Source organism: Mesoplodon densirostris, chromosome 18 (genome assembly GCF_025265405.1).
Source record: "Mesoplodon densirostris isolate mMesDen1 chromosome 18, mMesDen1 primary haplotype, whole genome shotgun sequence".
Lineage (NCBI taxonomy): Eukaryota > Metazoa > Chordata > Mammalia > Artiodactyla > Ziphiidae > Mesoplodon > Mesoplodon densirostris.
Window position 1 is genome coordinate 35,614,280 of NC_082678.1, and position 18,510 is coordinate 35,632,789.

Consider the following 18,510-nt stretch of genomic DNA (forward strand, 5'->3'; position numbering starts at 1 on the left):
TTTCCATGGATGTACATGGATTTCAGTAAAAGCCAAAAATGTTGTGAGAAGTTAAACAGTACAATAATTCAAAATAGCCACAGCTACTAGTCATACTTTAAATTTTGTTGCCTATTTAGATTGTGGCATCTGTTCTCAAAGCGTGGTTCCTCAGCCCGCAGCATCAGCGTCACCTGGGAACTTCTTAGAAATGCAAATTCTTGGACTCCACTTTAGACTTACTACAAACTCTGAGGGTGGTGCCCTGCAGTCTGAGTTTAACAAGCCCTGAAGGTAACCTTGATGCACACTAAAGTTTGAGAATACCTGCATTGTGGCAAAGAGGAGCCAGGAATCAAATCACACTCATTTCAAAACTGCTAAGGGGCATCCCACCCTTCTCTCTTCCTCTCAAGAGTGAAATGACTGAAGGGGATGTGGTTAGAGGGGTAACCTTGGATATATTCTAACTTTTTAAAAAGCTATTCATGAGTAAAATCCAGCAATTAAGTTTATTTTTTAATAAATCTATTTTATTTATAAATCTATTTATTTATTTATTTTTGGCTGTATTGGGTCTTTGTTGCTGCGTGCAGGCTTTCTCTAATTGTGGCGAGCAGGGGCTACTCTTTGTTGCGTTGCATGGGCTTCTCATTGTGGTGGCTTCTCTTGGTGCGGAGCAGGGGCTCTAGGCACGTGGGCTCAGTAGTTGTGGCTCGGGGGCTCTAGAGCGCAGGCTCAGTAGCTGCGGCGCATGGGCTTAGTTGTGGGTTCTTAGATGTGGGATCTTCCTGGCCCAGGGCTCGAAACCGTGTCCCCTGCATTGGCAGGTGGATTTTTAACCACTGTGCCACCAGTGAAGTCCTCAGCAATTACTTGAGACACACCTTACAACAAACAGCCACAGCAGTGAGTGGAGATACCACATTTAACTATCTGTTTTTCATTCTTTGAATACACATTTACTTTGTCTCTGATATGTGTCCAGCCCTGTGCCAGATGCCAGGTGTATATCTGTCATCAAGACAAAGTTCTTGTGGCAATGAAGCTCTGGCTGTAGGAGTTACACACAAAGCAAGCAAATAAAATACTTTCAGAGAGTCAGTACCTGTTATGAAGAAAATGAAACATGGTCATCAGGTAGAGGAAGGTCAGGAAATGCTTCCAAGATGTGAAGGGTGAGAAGGAGCCAATGAAAAGGGATCTGGGAGCAGAGAGTTTCAGGGAGAAGAACAAATGTATGCCAAGATCTTTAGACCCAAATAAGCTTGGTGTGTTTCTGGAAAAGACAAAATGCTAGTGTGTCTTAGAGTATAGTGGGTGAGGAGGGTCCTGGTGTGTCTCTGTTGGATACTGCTTGCCTATAACAACAGTAATAGTCTCTTATTCATTCAAATTGACAATAAAAGATTTTAAAGCCAGAAGAAAAAAAAAGCCACCTATAACGGGGTACATAACAATATTTATTTTAGATTCATTTGAAAGTCACCGGTTTTATTAAGGCTTCGTGATATTTGCACGGTGTTAATTGCTCTTCTAACAGCCTCTCCCCAGCCAGTCACTGTAAAGCAGGGGGCACATCACTGTTTTGGTTCCTTCCTACTGTCACTCCCTGAAGTTCTTCTGCCTATTCTGTTGACTTATTTTGCTTTGTGTCCCTCTCCCCTTCTAAAATGTGAGTTCCAGGGTAGCAGGACCTCGTCCACGTGGTCCACTGAGCGACGCTCCAGGGGCTCAGTAAACGTCTCCGAGACACAGGCCTGCTCCATCCTCGCTGCGGCACTGGGAGGAGGGAGCCCAGGCGCAGGATCCTGGGAGAAGGTGCCAGTGGAGATCGGGAACTGCGGACGCCCCGGGGACAGCCCAGCGCCCAGGGCTGTCCTCCAGGCCACGCCCCTCGGGCCCGCCTCCGGCAGCGCGGGTCCCTTTAAGGGCGGCGAGGCCGCAGCCTCGCTCTGGGGCTTGAGCCTGCGCGCTCGTTTCCCGCTCGCCCCGCGCGCCCCGCGCGCCCCGAGCCCCGCGCGCCCCACGCATCCCGCGCGTCCCCGACCCCGCGCGCGCCTCCCGCATCCCGCGACCCCGACGCCCGCTCCCCTGTCCGCAGTGTCTCCTCCCGCGGACATGGCCCTGGTGTTTGCGGCGAGCGCCCGCCAGGGGCCATGATCCGGCTGCGCGGCTGGTGCGCGCGGAGGCCCCGCGGCGCAGCGGTGCCTGCGGGGCCCGCTGGGCTGCGCTGGGCGTCGGGCCGGCCTGCCGGCCGCGCCCTGCGGGTGCTGGTGGACATGGACGGCGTGCTGGCCGACTTCGAGGGCGGCTTCCTCAGGAAGTTCCGCGCGCGCTTCCCCGACCAGCCCTTCATCGCGCTGGAGGACCGGCGCGGCTTCTGGGTGTCGGAGCAGTACGACCGCCTGCAGCCCGGGCTGAGCGTGAGCATCCCCGCCCCGGGCGCGCGTGGCCCTGGGCGTCGCCACCGGTAGCACCGGGTCCTAGGGGCCTCTGCGTTCGATAGCTCTTGGTTGTCATCGAGGGCTTCTCAAAATTCAGGAGCACATAAAGCGTAATATACCTAACTCCCCATCTTCAACTGACTTTTTAATTTTGGCCTCAAGTCGCATTCCCGTTTCTTCCTCTACCTAAATTTGATGAGCATCTTTACCATCCATTCTTTTTTTCCCCTTTTCCACCAAAGTGTGGTTCCCAGTAGCATTGAGGTTGCGAGTCTTCCTGGACGGCGCACAGGGAGTCACGGTGGGTCCGGATCTACTCCTTGGCTTATCCCCTGCCCCAGCCCGCCCAGCTGAGCACCTGAGCTCCGACACCAGGAACGTTCTTAGATCGCTTGGTTTGTCCATTTAAACTACTTTGTGAAAGGAACGGGATCTTGCCATGGACCAACTTAGAGACCCAGTGTTTTCTGCTGTCCCTCAACTGGCCACCTCTGGTGGCTGCCAGGGGGAGTTGATGATGATTTTAGAACCTACTTTGTAACCCCAGGTTGCTGCATTTCCTCCTCTGTGAGGCAGACATTATTTTCTCCCTTGTGAGGTGAGGGAACCTGTCCCATGTCACAGCCAAGAAGGGTCAGCCTGGATCTGAGCTGTCTGTCTGCTTGCCAAGGTCACTCAGTCCTGTCCTCTGTCCTCCTCTAACAAGTGCCAGTTCTTTGATTTACAAAAGGCATCTCGACAGTAATTTGGTTTGTGGAGGGGTGGGTGTTAAAAAGGAAATCAAGCGCCATTTCTTTTCATTAACACCAGGCGCTTCAGAAGGCAACTTTCCCCTGAGGCTGGGGTGCTGACCTCTCCCACTCCCTGATACCTAATTAAAAACTTTAAACCGGAGAAAATGCCCTAGTAATTTTTGCAGGCCCAGTAATGTTCACCCCTGCCCTGTGTGTGTCTTCATTCATAGACGGCACTCAGTGTTGCCGTCCGGGTTCTTCCTTTCCTCCCAGGACCGTGTTACTGTGATGCCACTAAACCTGTTACTGAAATGGAAGTCCGTGTGCCCAATGCACAGTGAGGCCAAACAATACCAAAACGTCAGAGTTTGGAACAGAGAAAGGTCTACTGCAGGGCCATGCAAGGAGATGGATGGCTCATGCCTTAAAAACCCCAAACTTCCCAAAAGCTTTCAGCAAAGCCCTTTTCTAGGAAAGGTAAGGGAGGGGCGTGGTTAGTTGGTGCAGACTTCTTGGTGTTAGATCCTTTGTTCTTGAGGTCAGGTCATGGTCAGGTAATGATGTTCCTGTAAATATCCACCAAGCAAATGTTATTCTCTGTTCTGACAAGAAAGGGCAAGGTCTTACGGCACAATTTTCACCCTCGAAGGTCCAGGTCCTGGCTAAGAGGAGGGGGTCTCTGCGGGGGCCGGTTACCCTTCCCCAGAGCGTTCGTCCAGCACCAAGTCTGGGTCCTCCTGCCAGTGTCCAGGCCTGGCTGAAGATGCAGATCTCAGCTGGCGGCTCCCTCAGGTCCAGGTCCCGCAGACTGCCACTGCCATTAGGTCGCCCACCCCCCAGCTCTCCAAGGACAGTGGCTCTTCTAGTCCATTGTGCCAATGTGCGGACTCCGGGTCTAAGGGAATGCGTTACTGTCTTCCAAGAACAAGGCCTGGGAGCAGAACTCGGGCACCAAGGAGGGGTGCTCCGAGAGCTCACTGTGCACTGCTGCTCCAGGGAACATTGCAGGCAATGGGGCTTTAATAGATGCAAACATGACCTTTATCCCCAGACACAGCTCATAGCAGGACCTCCCTGGTCTCCCCTTGGCTCAGCTGGCCCAGCATCTGCATTAAAACCTCCCTGTCAATCACCCGGCTTCCACACGGAGGCATCCCTGCTTTACAAAATGTGGGTCTTTCTGTGTTTCCTTTGAGCCTCGCTTGCCAAGGGGTGAGCAGGGCAGAGGGGAAGGCATAGCTCATTTTCACTGACTTAGAATCTTACACTGTTAGGGCAGTTGAACGGGCCTTAGAGAAAGGAAGTCCCTTGACCAGGGTTTCAGGGAAAGTTGAGGGGGAGGGAGGTAAGCTGGGGTGCTGAGGGGAGATGGTTAGCCCTGGGCCACAGCCTGCTTTCCACCACTCACACTGCTTCCCTTTGAGTCGGAAGCCCCAAGTTCAAGTTCTGACAGTATCACCCTGAAGTGGCCTTGGAAAAAAAGCTTCAGTGAAGCCCAGTTTCCTCATTTGTAAATTGGGGATGGCAGCTCTTGCCGCTTGTGGGATGTGAGGCTCAGACAAGAGAGGGCATATATTAGCAATAAGCACTGATTTGCTTAAGCCCATGTAGTTGACAACAGTATTGCCCATGTGACCTCCGTGTACTCCCCGTATGTCGCCGTGGTGGCATTTGTTCTGGGGGGTGTACTGACGGTGGGTGGGGGAGCGCTTCCTTCATTGCACACATGGGACATGGTTTCCTGCTTCTCAGAGGCTGGGGGTTGTCACTTTCCCCTTGTCCTGGCCCTGGAAGGAGGTGACATACTGCAGACTTGAATTTGGGAAGCAGCATAAGATGGACACTCCTAGCCGGGCAGTTGGGAGCCACCTTTTTGCTGTGTGACATTAAGTCAATCCCTTCCCCATTCTGAGCCTCGGTTTTCTCACACGTGAAATGAGGGTCTGGATTGTGGGCTTTTAAACTTTAAAAGCAGCAGAATAGTTGTGTGTGTGTGTGTGTGTGTGTGTGTGTGTTTTAATGAAGTATTTTATTGGCATCCCAATGCGTAGCTCAGATAAAGAGCTGTTCTGCTGATGTGGTGCGGAGCCTGGAGCTCTGCCCGGTCGGCCTTCTGCCCGTGCCCCCATCCCTCGTGGCACGGCGGTGCTCTGAAGGGCCTGAGCTCCTCCAGCTGTTGAAAGTGAGATTCCAGCACCGTGGCAGGACCCAGCCCACCCTCACTGCCTCCAGGGGTCCTCTGGCCTTTAGAATCAGGCGAACGTGTGGTTCCTGGGGGCTGGCCTTCTGTCCCCACCAACTCCAGCAGGGCCTGCAGCAGCGCTGGCTTCAGAATCCACAGCCCCAGCACCGTAGCTGGTCCCTGTTGGATCCTCGCAGAAGTTGGATCCCTCCTGCAAAGGGGCCAGAACACACACCAGTGCCAGCTCCCACCCATCCTCCCCCAGGAGCTGCATCCTCGGGGTGTGGGCACGCAGGGTGCTGAGGACCCCGGGCATCACCTGCTCTTCTCCCCTTCTCAGGAGAAGGCCATCAGCATCTGGGAGTCGGAGAATTTCTTCTTTGACCTCGAGCCTCTGCCAGGCGCTGTGGAGGCTGTGAAACAGATGGCCAACCTGGAGAGGTGAGTTTGTCTCGGCCCAGGGTCCGCGCCCCTTCCCACATCACATCACCTCTGCTTCTCGTTCCTCACCCTGCACGGGCCTGCGCGGTCCATCCTCACGGGGCAAGTCTGTAGGCTGTTAAGATGCTTCCATCCAGTAACTTGGGAGAATGTCGAGTCTAATTTGACGGGCTTCGCTGGGTGTTCAGGGTTCATTTATTCAGCAAATATCTGAGAACTGACTGTTAGATGCCTCTGGGCAGCAGTGAGTCACAAGTGAAAAAAGCACATTCCCTGCTCTCCTGGAGCTTACAGTCCAGCCAGAGAGCAGGTGTTAAATAGAGCATCACATCCGGGAAGACAACCATGAACTGGGATCAGTGCTGAACACAGAGAGCCAGGTGTGTGAAGGGGTGCGATGGGGAGACCTGGGAGATGGGATGGGGGAGCAACAGCAAGAGGATGAGGGAAACGTCTGCCTGGTCCTGTGAGCTGAGGCCCCCGCCCCAGAACCAGTGCCCACCGCCCATCGAAATTCGGTGGCACTTACAGTGCTCCCCTGAGAACCTTAAAAAAAATAGCCTTATTGAGGTACAATTCACATCCCCTACACCCACATGGTTTTTAGCGGGTTCACAGAGATGTCCAAACATCACCATAGTCAACTTCAGCACATTAACAGTCACTTCCCATTCCTGCTCTCTGCCCTCAGCCTTCGGCAACTGCAGTTGGCTTGCTGTCTCTGGATTTGCCTATTCTGGACGTTTCATATACGTTTCTTACAATACCTTGCCTTCTGTGACTGGCTTCTCTCACTCAGGATGATGTTTCCGGGTTCATGTGTGTCGCAAAATGAATCAGCACTTCATCCCTTTTCACTGCTGAGTGATTCTCCGTCGTGTGGATGTGCTACGTTCTGTCCATCCGTTCCTTAGCCGATAGATCTTGGATGTTTCTTCTTTTTAGATATGAAGAATAACACTGCTGTGAACATTCATGTACAAGGTTTTTTGTGGTCGCATGTTTTTACTTCTCTTAGATGTGTACCAAGGAGTGGAACTGCTGGGTCAGATGCTGAATCCAAACTACTTTCAAAGCAGCTGCGCCATTTTACATTCCCAGTAGCAATGTCTGAGGGATCCAATTTCTCCTCCCCAGCATTTGCTATGGTCTTTTTTTTTTTTTTTTTTTTTTTTTTTTTGTGGTACGCGGGCCTCTCACTGTTGTGGCCTCTCCCATTGCAGAGCACGGGAGGCTCCGGACGTGCAGGCTCAGCGGCCATGGCTCACGGGCCCAGCCGCTCCGCGGCACATGGGATCCTCCCGGACTGGGGCAGGAACCCATGTCTCCTGCATCGGCAGGCGGACTCTCAACCACTGCGCCACCAGGGAAGCCCGCTATGGTCTTTTTGATTGCAGCCATCCTAGTGGGTGTGAAGTGGTATCTCATTGTGGTTTTAATTTGCATTTCTCTGAAGACTAATGTTGTTAAGCATCTTTTGGTGTGCATATTAGCTATTTGTGTATATATATATATATTTTTTTTTTTTTTGGTGGCAATGAATGTTTTTAATGAACCTGAATTTGCTGATACAAAAGCATATTTCAAGAGCATCAGAAACTTAAAGATAGTTGAAAAGGCAAAAACCAGCTATTTTACTTCAAGACACCCAAGTCCCCCTTGCATACAAAAAAATATAGAAAAAGTTTACCTGGCGGTCACTGCTTAAATGTTGAAGTCTAATTCCAGATTGATGATACTGATACAGGATGTAGTTACTAATTAATCCATGCTAGCCCGCCCCAAACTAACTTAACATTGGTAAAAATGATCACAAATACATAAGCGAATCCCGATTACTAGTGACGCTGCCTTCTCACCCTTAATACAATTTAATGTCCAGTTTCAGCCATCTGATGGGTCTAACAGAGAACCACTTACATGGTCACTTAATAGAGATTTTATTTTCTTTATTTGATGATAACGACAAAGGCTAGAGCCTAGTACTTAAGCTACCCAGGCAGAGCCACTAAAGGCAGCTATGAAAGCTGAAGAGAGCCGTAGAGGCAGGACACGGGCAGCGTGAGCCGGGCTGCTGAGCTGGTGCTCACCCCTGCATTTCTGCGAGGGCGGGGAAGCCAAAATCACTGGCTGCTCTCCCTGCTGACTTGAATTGACAGTTTTTTTCTCCAACCATCTTGTTACTGATTGCATTCCACCGTATCTAGTTAAATACAAAGAATCAGCCTCCATAATAAAATCACCTTTTTCAGAACACCAGCCATACACAATACATTCAGAATTATTGGGTGCTTTTTTTTTTTCGTCTTTTTTGCCTTGAACTTGTAGGCGTCTGAGTGTCTTTTGTTTCTTCTTTTACACCAGATATGGGCTGTTTGAAAACTATCTCATTATCTTTATCATCATCATTCATTTTAGCCACTTCAGATTTTCGTTTCTCCAAAAATGGTGTACAAACCGGCATGGGGCCCTGGCTATCCACAGTCTTCTCAGGAGTGTTAGGAGTGACCAAAGCTGCTTTTTTCTTCTTCTTACGTAAAGCCTGGTGCTTTCTGGAATTACGAGCACCAGTGTTTGAAGCATTTTCCTCATTTTTATGTAAGACCAGTGAAGGGAAGTTATAATCAATTCCCTTCATAGCCAATCTCTTCCTGAGTGATTTTTCCTTCTTTTTAAGTCGCTCTTCCATCCGTAGCTTTTGAAGAAGTGTCCAATGCTGATTACACCATTTCACTGCTGGATACGATGGCCTTTTAAATGGCATATGCCACTCCCTAAAAAGTTTTTCACGTACTTTTTCGGGTGGTATAAAATGACACTTCAAGAGTCTTTCGCCAAAAAGGTAGTTGTTCATCGTTTCAGCAGCTATTTTGGCAACATCTTCAGATTCAAACTCCACAAAGCCAGAGCCTTTGCTATTTCCAGTCTTGGTACTCCTGGACAGTCTGAATCTTGTAACAGTGCCAAACTGGAAGAAATATGCTCGGATCTGGGTTTCATAAAGCGATGGAGGTAAGTGGCCCACATAGATCACTCCAGGAGTAAGTTTTTGTTTCTCCTGTTGCTTGCTTGCGCGCCGGTGAACCCGCGCCACCTCCTTCTTAAACTTGGTATCCTCCTGAGGGTTCAGGGACAGGAGCGGCTTGGCCGGTCCAGTCAGGGCCGCCATGTCGCCAGCTCGCAGGCGAAAAAGTATATATTTTTTTGATAAATGGTTATTCAAATCCTTTGCTAATTTTTTTTCAATTTATTTGTCTTTTTTTTGTTATTGTTAACTCATAAGACTGCTTTATATATTCTGGATAACAAGTCCCTTGTGAGATATATGACTTGCAGATATATTCTCTCATTCTGTGGATTGTTGTTTTACTTTCTGGGTGGTGTCCTTTGAAACCCGAAGTTTTTATTTTGATATAATTCAATTTATTTATTTCTTTTCTTTTGTCGTTTGTGTTTTTGGTGCCGTATCTAAGGATCCTTTGCCTAATCCAAGGTCACAAAGATTTGCTCCTATGTTTTCTTCCAAGAGTTTTATAGTTTAAGCTCTTATATTTAGGTCTTTGATCCATTTTAATTTTTGCATATGCTGTGAGGAAGGGGGTCCCATTTCCTTCTTTGTCATGTGGAAAATCCAATTGTCCCAGAACCATTTGTTGAAAAGACTCTTCTTTCCTCTGTTGAATGGTCTTGGCTTCCTTGTTAAAAGTTAATTGGCCACAGATGTTAGGATTTACTTCTAGGCTTGTATAACTTTTATTGCTCACAATTTTGCTTGAATTTAGCAACCACGATGACAAATCAAACATAAGGTATGGGGCTTCCCTGGTGGCGCAGTGATTGAGAGTCTGCCTGCTGGTGCAGGGGACACGGGTTCGTGCCCCAGTCTGGGAAGATCCCACATGCCGCGGAGCGGCTGGGCCCGTGAGCCGTGGCCGCTGAGCCTGCGCGTCCGGAGCCTGTGCTCCGCAACGGGAGAGGCCACAGCAGTGAGAGGCCCGTGTACCGCAAAAAAACAAACAAACAAACAAAAAAAAACCATAAGGTATGATTTGGCTTTCACTGTGCCATGTAACTGCCTTCAAACATTGTCTGCTTTCAAAGTTCTAACATGATAAATAGGCATCAGAGAAACACAAAATGCTTAGAGTTTGGGTTGACCTGTAGGATGGTTTGGTTGATAATTTATCTTTAGACTTGAGTCCAGGCCCTGCAGAGTAGTGTATTCTACTCTGGTCTATGATTTGAACCTGATTTACACCAGAATAATGTACTATAACTTCTTCCACCTGTAACAAGAGCCTGGCGAGGCAAAGAATGTGTATTTTTGCACCGAAGCTTTTAAAAGCTCTGTTCTTGTCTGGATCCGCATTTCCTGGACCACATTCACCAACTGTATTCTGGGGAGCTGGATTGCACGGTGGTTAAGTCTCAGTCTGAACTGGAGTTAGACTGCTTCTCCAGAATCGAACCCTCAGCGAGTTTCTAAACTTTCAGTTTCTTCATCTGTAAAATGTGTGCAGTGTAAATGTTAGCTGCCACTGTTACTATTCTGCAGGACATAATAGGTGTGCAACAGAAGGGTGTTCTTTTTTTCTTTTTTAATATTTATTTATTTATTATTTATTTATTTTGGCTGCACCGGGTCTTAGTTGCGGCATGTGGGATCTTAGTTCCCTGACCAGGGATTGAACCCAGGACCCCTGCATTGGGAGTGTGGAGTCTTAACCACTGGACCACCAGGGAAGTCCCAAGAAGAGTGTTCTTTGACTAAAGCAGCGTGGGAAATATTAATGAGAGGTGTCTTTCTTGTGGAACTTCTCAAAGCTTTTAGTTTGCGGACGTGCATTGAGATTCTTCAGGGGGCGGCAGAGGAGGAAGCTTGCTTTATTTTGTATTTTTTAATTTATTTTTATTTTTGGCTGCATTGGGTCTTTGTTGCTGTGCACGGGCTTTCTCTAGTTGCGGCAAGCGGGGGCTACTCTTTGTTGCGGTGCGCGGGCTTCTCATTGAGGTAGCTTTTGGGGAGCACAGGCTCTAGGCACGTGGGCTTCAGTAGTTGTGGCGCATGGGCTCAGTAGTTGTGGCTCACGGACTTAGTTGCTCCGCGGCACGTGGGATCTTCCCGGATCAGGGCTCAAACCTGTGTCCCCCGCATTGGCAGGTGGATTCCTAACCACTGCACCACCAGGGAAGTCCCAAGGAGGCAGCTTTCTTCTCGTGGGTTCTGGCCCAGAGCACTTTTTCACAGCTGCCCTATTAACACATTTGCAGAAATTCCAGTCTGAGATGTCCAGGTTGAGACCACACCACTGGTACTTTACTTCCACTTTGGCTCTTAGCGGGTGGACGATTCTGACGGTCAGTCCATGCCCAGAGTTTGGGCTGAGAGAGGGGTCTAGTGGATGGCTAATCAAGTGGATGGCTCTGTGTCTTGTGCTTTGTGCAGGAAATGAGCAAGGTGACGTGTTAGAGGTCCCCAGGGAGGGGCTATTTCAGGTGCAGATGCTTCTCCAAGGGGGTGATATCTGACGTCAGACCTGTAGGATCGGAATGAGTAGTGAAGGGCAGCGGGGAGCAAGGGTACAGGCCCTGGGAGCGGAAGGGGTTTGCTGACTTGGGTAGCAAATGAGGCCAGGAGGGTGAGGTTTCAGTGAGTGTGGGGCAGGTGGGATGTGGAGGAAGAGGTAGAAGAGAGAAGGGTGTCATCTAACTTAAGTTTTAAAAACATGGGCTCGGGCGCTGAGTTTGGCATTTCCTTGGCATTTCTCCAAAGGAGAGTTACAGATGGCAATTAAGTGCGTGAAAGTTTGCCTCAACATCATTCATCCTTAGGGAAATAAGTCCAAACCACAGTAAAAAGCCTCTCTGCACCACTAGAATGACTGTCGTAAAAAAGATGGACGATCGTGCGTGTAGCCAAGGATGGAGAGAGCTTGGAATCCTTATCGCTGGTGGTGGGATTGTAACCGGTGCAGCTGCCTTGGAAACCGCATCCTCAGGATGTTGGATACAGAGCCACCTGTAACCCAGCAGTCGCACCCGAGAGAAACGAAGACAGGTCCACACGGACCCTGCGCACGGGCGTCACCAGCGCCACAGTTCCTGGGTGGAAGCAGCCCCACTGTCCATCCGTGGTAGCATGTAAACTGAACGTGGAGCATCTATACAAGGGACATTACTGGGCAGTAAAAAGGCCCACGGTTCCAGTGCCCTTGAAAACATGACCCTAAATGAAAGAAACCAGTCACAAGAGACCACGTACTGTGGGGTTCCGTTAACATGAGATGTCCAGAGCAGGCAAATCCACGGAGACAGGAAGCAGGCGGAGACCCAGGGTGCCCGAGACGCCACACCCTCTGCCCGGGGCCTCAGTCTGACATAGGCCTCTCGGGACTGCTTTCCAGGGATCCCGTCTCCCGTGGGCTTGGCCCGATGAGACAGTAGGTGCCGCTCTGGGGGCAGGTGCCAGCTTGATGAGGACTGGGGACCAGCTGGCACTGCTGGCGGGCGCCGGGCCCGGGGCCGCGGGAGGACCTGGCGCAGCACAGACCGCGAGGGTCCACCAGGGTCCACAGGAGTGCGCGAAGCCCGAGCCGCCCGGCTGCACCCTTGACCTAGAGACTCCGGCTTGGCTTGTAGGTTTCCTGCTTCTGCGCCGTGTGAGGCCCTGATGTACGTCCCTTGAGTAGCTGGCTCTGGTCCTGTAATGCCTTCCTCGCAGGCTGGTACTCACCGTTTCTTGGCATTTCCTGTCACATCCCAGGGACGGCTGTTCCTCAGCTTTGCCAACCTGCATGGCTGGCTGCACGGGGCTGCCCTGTGGTTTGCCTGGCCTTGAGCTGGTGTCGGGCCAGGGCTGGGGTCACACGCGGCGGCCGGGGCCGGGTGGACAGGGCATTGCTGGCCATCGGGGGCCGGGCTCGGGCAGGGGGACGCCGGCGCCCAGCCTCACCCTCCGCCTCTCCCCCAGCACGGACGTCTTCATCTGCACCAGCCCCATCAAGATGTACAAGTACTGTCCCTTCGAGAAGGTAAGTCGCCTGGGATTGGGCCTCTTCTTGCTTTGCCCCGTGTCCCAGGGAAGAGCTTGGACCCACATCCATGGCCGCTGCCTACCGGGGCTGCCCCTCCTCCCATCCAGCCTCCCGGGTCTGGGCCAGGGCCTCCTCCCAGCAGAGTCTGAAATTCTGCTGCACCCTCTGGGTGGACCTGGCGAGGCACCAGGTTCTGTGGGAAGGTGACCGTCACCGTTGGTGCAGCATTGACGTGAAGGATGGGATGAGGAGAGGATGTGGGTCGGGGAGGGGCTGGAGGCCACCCAAACCAAGTATTTGGGCACGAAAAGCCTCACAAAGGTGAGACAGTGAAGCTGCAGTTTGCTACATACTCACTTCGTCATCTTTATTGAAAGTAGGTAGAATTACATAAAACTGAGACTTCTCTGGAGATTGGGAACTTGCAGGGTTGCCAAACCCAGAGGGTTGGTCTGTTCCCCGGGGGTGGGTTCACACCAGAGGTGGGCCCAGGGCTGCTCCTGCCACGAGGAAGCCAAGGAGCTTCCCAAGTCTGGGAAGGTGGGGCTCGGGGCCCAGACCCCCTGCTCGGGGGCCGACCTCGGCAGGGGTCCAGTGTGTCCTCTCAGGACCTCTCCTCGCCCGGCTCCACGTGAGAAGAAAACACACACGGTCAGCCAACGATCGGCGCCTCCTGCACTTCACACGGAAGGGATGCGCCCTCACTGGGGGGTTGTGGGCGCTGGCCTCCACTGTGTGCCTCGTGCTCAGGACGCCCCTCAACCTGCCAGGACCGTGAGTGCAGCTCACCGCGGGGGGCAAGTGACTCAGCTTGGTCAGCACGGGTGGGCTTGGGCCTGGAGGCATGTCCAGTCCCCAGCAGAGCAATGAACTGGAGGCTCAGCATCCCCTGCACCCTGGCTAGAAGTGGGCATCGTCTGGCCTCTCGCGAGACCCCCAGCAGAAACTCTGGGAGTAGCCAGTGTGTTTCCACAAGCCCCTAGGTGCGCCATGTTTGAGAACCGCTGGGCTGGGGCAGCGGTTTCAGCCAGGGCTGCGGTGGAGGCGAGGCTGGCTGTCCGGCCCTCACAGTCCTCATCCCGCCCCTGCAGCCTCAACCCAGCACTCCCCTCTGAGCTCCAGTTGGCTCCGACCTGCCGTGTCTGTCCCCGGGGTACTGACGTCCTTGTCCCACGTCCGCCCCTACCTCCGAGGCTGGAAGCACCACCCTTCTTACCCCTCTGTACCTCAGCAAGCCTGCTTCCTGCTGATGCTGTTTCTCAAGCACACCTCTGTCTACATGGCCATCTGGGGAGAAATGCTGACATAGCCTCCGGAGCTGCCTGTGCATTTCAGCTCCACACGCACACCCCCGGGGGTGCGGGACATGTCCCGCCGGCCCTACTTTAAAGCCTTTAGTTGTCTCTGCAGCAGCTGTGTCACCAAATGCTGCTCTTCCCTGAGGCCATGGAAAGACCTCCTCCCTCGAAAGTCTAGTAACTCTTTTGCTGCATGTGGTTCGGATTCGGTTTGGGTCGTCTTGACAGATTCTGGTTCGGGAATAACACCACCACTTTACCTCGGATGGCTCTGTGTTCGCCAGGCCGAACTGTTGCCTGCCCAAGTGTCTTCAGGGACCAGAGTTACGACTGGGTGGAAAACGAGCCACCTTCCCTCCCCAGCCCCGCCCCCCCAGCGGTGCCCTCGGACCCCGGCCCCCACCCTGGCCGAGCCCGGGAGTCAGACGAGAGCTCTGGGTCTCAGACCCCCCACCCAGCCTCTCAGGGCCTCTGTCTCATAACCAGTGCAGTTGTGATGATGCCTCCCTGGGTTGTAGGAAGGATGCAGAAGGCGGCATTCACCACCTTGCAAGCAGTAAACGTCACCCCTGTGTCTTCTCTTTGGGCCAGAGACCCCCACCCAGCACAAAAGAAAGAACCTCAGTGCGCTTTTCTCAAACTAGAAAGCCTGGGCAGTTTCACGGTTGACTTATGTTTTCTGCATTCTTGGATCCTGGAAAAATAAGTTAGGTGCAAAGTTGCCTATACAGTTTAATTAAAAACTACATTTTGAAAGGTGGTAAATTTTTATTAAAAAAGGGAAGGAAGGAAATTCTGCCAACTATAGATGCTTCTCTAACTTTCCTTGATTTCCCAAATTTTCTTTGATTAGCCATTACTTTTGCAATAAAAAAGTAAATGCTTTTTTGGTTGGCAGTCATTCGGCAAACGTTTACCGGGCACCTGCTGCAACGCTAGGCATCTGGGGCTTAAAAAAGCCGTCTCTTTGCTCTAGGGAGCTGAGGAGAGTGTGGCAGGAAGAGAGACAGTCATCACTCTGTCACAGGTTCTGTGGTCACCCAGGGAGGAGGCCAGGGCAGGTTCCTTGGGGAAAGTAAGAATTGGGTGGAGTCATGGAAATAAGAAGGCAAAGCACTTGGGAGAACAAGTTCTGAGTAGACCTGATGCGGCTGAGGAGAGAATCTCTGAGCTTAAAGGTATCTCAGTGGACACCCTCCAAACTGAAGAGCAAAGAGGGAGCAGCGCCTGCCTGCCCTCCTCCCCGGGTTGGCCTGGAGACGCAGCTCCGATGGCTCCCCGTGGGCCTGGAACGCATTCCTGTGGGATGTCTGTGCCCTGCCCCCCACCCTCTGTCACCCCCTTGTTTTACTGCCTCAGAGCCTTCGGGGTGCCCACCTGCTGCGCGGCTGTTGTGAGGCTTCAGTGCGGGGTGCGATGGAGCCCTCAGAGCAGCTGAGCTGGAACCGGAGCCCCGGCCGCCCTACCTCCCCTGGCCATGCGGGGGCTGCCGTGCCCCCGTCAGGGCCTCTTCTCCCAGCCAGAGGCCTGGGGTGTCCGCACCCTGGCCTGGTGGACGACCCAGGAGTCAGCTCGTCTGCTGTCAGTCCAGCTCGGTGTGGAGACTTAGCCTCGCGAAGCTGTTTTGTGAACATGACGGCCCCCTGTTATCTTGTGATGGGGGGTCTTCCTGAGAAGGTGGCCAGTGTGGTCATTTGCATGGGGTCCTCCACCTGCTGGGCAAGGTCACTCAGGAGCAGGGCGTCGGGAGAGCCCCCGGACACACCCGCGCCCCCGGCACTGGCACCATCTGCTTGAGACCCTCTCCCGCTCCCGTCACGGGTCCAGTCCTCACGTGGCCTCCGGACGAAAATTCAACGGGTAGGACAGGAGGACGGCCCGTCTGTAAGGGGTTGTTTCGACGCGCCTTGGAGCTCCGTCCCCCTTTCCTTGCCCTAGAGCCTCGCCGCGGGGGCCGGGGCGTCTGCTCGGAGCCACGATTCTGCCGCTTTGTGGCCGAAGGGCGGGGACGGTCCTGTTGTCCCCTGAGCGTGGCAGTCTCCCGGGGGGCCCCTCTTGCAGGAGAGCCGGCTGTGCCCCCTCACAGCTCCACCTCCCCCCGCCTGCTGTCATTCCAGTACGCCTGGGTGGAGAAGCACTTCGGCCCTGACTTCCTAGAGCAGATCGTGCTGACCAGAGACAAGACCGTGGTCTCCGCCGACCTCCTCATAGACGACCGCGTGGACATCACAGGCAAGTGGCCTGCAGCGGGGGAGGGGCGAGCGTGGCGGCCAGGCCTCCCGGCCCCTGACCCCCCTCACTCACCAGACATGTGTTAGGCATCACATCCAGCCTTAAGCCGCGCGTGGAGGGAGACAAGATTCTTCTCCGCGTCCAGCCTCGGAAGGGGCCCCACGGGGAGTCAGGAAGAGTGGATCCTGGCTCTGGGGTAACTCTCTGGGTGGCCTTGAGTGAGTCCCTTTACACCCTGAAGCCTTGCCCTCGTACAAAATGAGGGCTGGACTCTGGCTTCCAAACGTTTGTTTTTAGCAACAGAATCCCACCCCCTTTTTTTCCCCAGAAGTAATTTGGACTGAACCTCATGTGTTAAAGCAGAAAAGCAAAGCCTAATCTCTCTAGTTGAAGGTGGTTTGGGAGCTGTATTTGTCCCTTTAGCTTATGGGTGACCCCCTCCCAAAAAATAAACAAACAAACCTTGGATTTGCTTAGAAAGGAGAGGGGAAACTTATTGGTTCATCAAACTGAAAATCTGGGGTAGGAGGGCTTCAGGCACGGCTGGATCTAGGAGCTCAAACAACCTCCATCAGAATTTGGTTTCTTTATCTCCTGGTTCTGCTGTTCTCGCTGTGCCTGCATACTCTGGCAGACGCTCCCCTCCTGGTAGCCATCACTAGCTTCAGGGTTAAATCCTATTCTTTTGGACACCTCAGTGGGAAAATTTGAAATACTCCTTCCCTGATGATTTTTGGAGCTGGCTTGGGAAACATGCCCATCTGACACCCCGGTCAGTGTCCAGAAGGTAGAATCCACAGGTGTGCCTGCCACTGACCTCCCCGACCGCACGGTTTCCCTAGGACAGTCAGGGCACAGTGCGGGGGTGGAGGAGGCCATGACTTCGAGGGGCCCAGGGACCCACTCAGCTTCTGTGGGGGGCAGGGGAGAGGCCGTACCCAAAGGGCAGGTCACCACTGGCGGCGTCAGTGTGGACCCAAGGGACTGAAGCCTGCGGGGCTTGTGGGGCCCACGGTCAACAGCTGGTGACGGAGCTGGTCCAGGCAGCGCAGGATGGCTGGGCACAGGGTGGGGGAGGGCGGGTGTCTTGAGGCTCAGCCTCCAGCAGAGTCCGCGGCCGTAGGGAGCACGTGGTCACTCTTCGCCGAGCACCTGCTGTGGGCTCTGGGGCTGCGAGGGGGCCCGCGTCCAACCCCCGTGAGACAGGGCTGGTGCGATCGCCTGCGGCCCCGACGTGGGACTGAGGTGCTGCTTTCCCCCCAGGGGCCGAGCCGAACCCCCGCTGGGAGCACGTGCTCTTCACGGCCTGTCACAACCGGCACATGCGGCTGCAGCCCCCTGGCCGCAGGCTGCACTCATGGGCAGACGACTGGAGGGCCGTCCTGGACAGCAAGCGGCCCCGCTGAGCTGGCTGAGCCCCGGCCCCGCACATTGCCCGGCCTGGCCTTACATGCACCTCGGGGCAAGGCTGGCCCAGGGCCCTGGACAGGACACAGGCAGCCAGGCCGACCTCAGGCCTCCGGTCAGGGAGGAGCCCGGGGCGTTGTTCAGAGGGGACAGCCCTCCCCTCCCTCAGGGAAGCCCCCTCCCTGGCCAGCAGCCGCCTGGTCTGAGGGTGACGTAGGAGCAGGTGGGGACAACCGCCCCGCTCTGAACCACGGCCCCTGCTGCCCGGCGCCCAGGGGTCTCCCCTGTGGACCTGCCCCGGATCCAGCAAACACGGTGCGAGTTCTGGGCCATGCCAGGCTCTGTGCCAGGGGTCCTCCCTGGGCCCCGCCTCTGACTGGCTAGAGGTCTCTGTTTGCCCCCCCACTCCCCCGCTACCCGGGGGCTGAAGGCTTGGATGTTCGCTGAAGGCGTGAACAATAAATGCTGTTCTCTAGTCCCCGCCCCAAGGTCCTCTGGCATCTGGCCCCCGGGTGCCCAGCTGTCCCCCTGCACTGCTGAGAGCCTGGGTTGGGGGCGCAGCTTGATGGGTCTACCTCACCACGGGGCCGCATGGGGCCGGGAGGGGCGGGCCCTGACGGTGGCGCAGGGGGCAGCGCTGGCGGCTGCGGTGTCCCCGGGCGGGAAGTGGCCCCGTAACTGGCCACCCACGGCCCGTGCTTTCTTGCCCACTCCTGCCCCTGCTGTGCTCCCCACGGCTGCCCTCCTGGGACCCCC

General features: G+C 53.8%; 2 protein-coding genes across 5 annotated transcripts; one reads left to right on the forward strand and one right to left on the reverse strand.

Annotated features, from left to right (window-relative positions):
- The first annotated feature begins 1,922 nt into the window (after positions 1 to 1,922).
- Positions 1,923 to 18,152, forward strand: NT5M (5',3'-nucleotidase, mitochondrial). 4 transcript variants are annotated; one of them, XR_009530382.1, is made up of 5 exons: positions 1,923 to 2,405; positions 5,683 to 5,783; positions 12,754 to 12,814; positions 13,457 to 13,800; positions 13,909 to 14,908. XR_009530382.1 is itself a non-coding variant. In XM_060081376.1 (5 exons), the coding sequence occupies exons 1-5, from the start codon at positions 2,139 to 2,141 to the stop codon at positions 17,751 to 17,753; spliced, it is 705 nt and encodes a 234-aa protein (XP_059937359.1). In that variant the 5' UTR covers positions 1,923 to 2,138; the 3' UTR covers positions 17,754 to 18,152. The 4 variants fall into 4 exon arrangements, 3 of the variants coding, with proteins under 3 accessions (XP_059937359.1, XP_059937357.1, XP_059937356.1); XM_060081376.1 differs by lacking the exons at positions 13,457 to 13,800; positions 13,909 to 14,908 and adding exons at positions 16,233 to 16,362; positions 17,608 to 18,152; XM_060081374.1 differs by having other exon boundaries at positions 13,457 to 13,591.
- Positions 7,759 to 8,971, reverse strand: LOC132478342 (MKI67 FHA domain-interacting nucleolar phosphoprotein-like). The gene has a single exon (XM_060081451.1). The coding sequence runs from the start codon at positions 8,950 to 8,952 to the stop codon at positions 8,065 to 8,067; it is 888 nt and encodes a 295-aa protein (XP_059937434.1). The 5' UTR covers positions 8,953 to 8,971; the 3' UTR covers positions 7,759 to 8,064.
- Positions 18,153 to 18,510: the final 358 nt, after the last annotated feature.

Excerpts from the sequence above, each read along its gene's own strand:
- NT5M (XM_060081376.1), top strand. The coding sequence starts at position 2,139 with ATGATCCGGCTGCGCGGCTGGTGCGCGCGGAGGCCCCGCGGCGCAGCG. Across the intron at positions 2,406-5,682 it reads GCCTGCAGCCCGGGCTGAGC|GAGAAGGCCATCAGCATCTG; the intron begins GTGAGCATCCCC and ends TCCCCTTCTCAG. Across the intron at positions 5,784-12,753 it reads CAGATGGCCAACCTGGAGAG|CACGGACGTCTTCATCTGCA; the intron begins GTGAGTTTGTCT and ends CCTCTCCCCCAG.
- LOC132478342 (XM_060081451.1), bottom strand. The coding sequence starts at position 8,952 with ATGGCGGCCCTGACTGGACCGGCCAAGCCGCTCCTGTCCCTGAACCCT.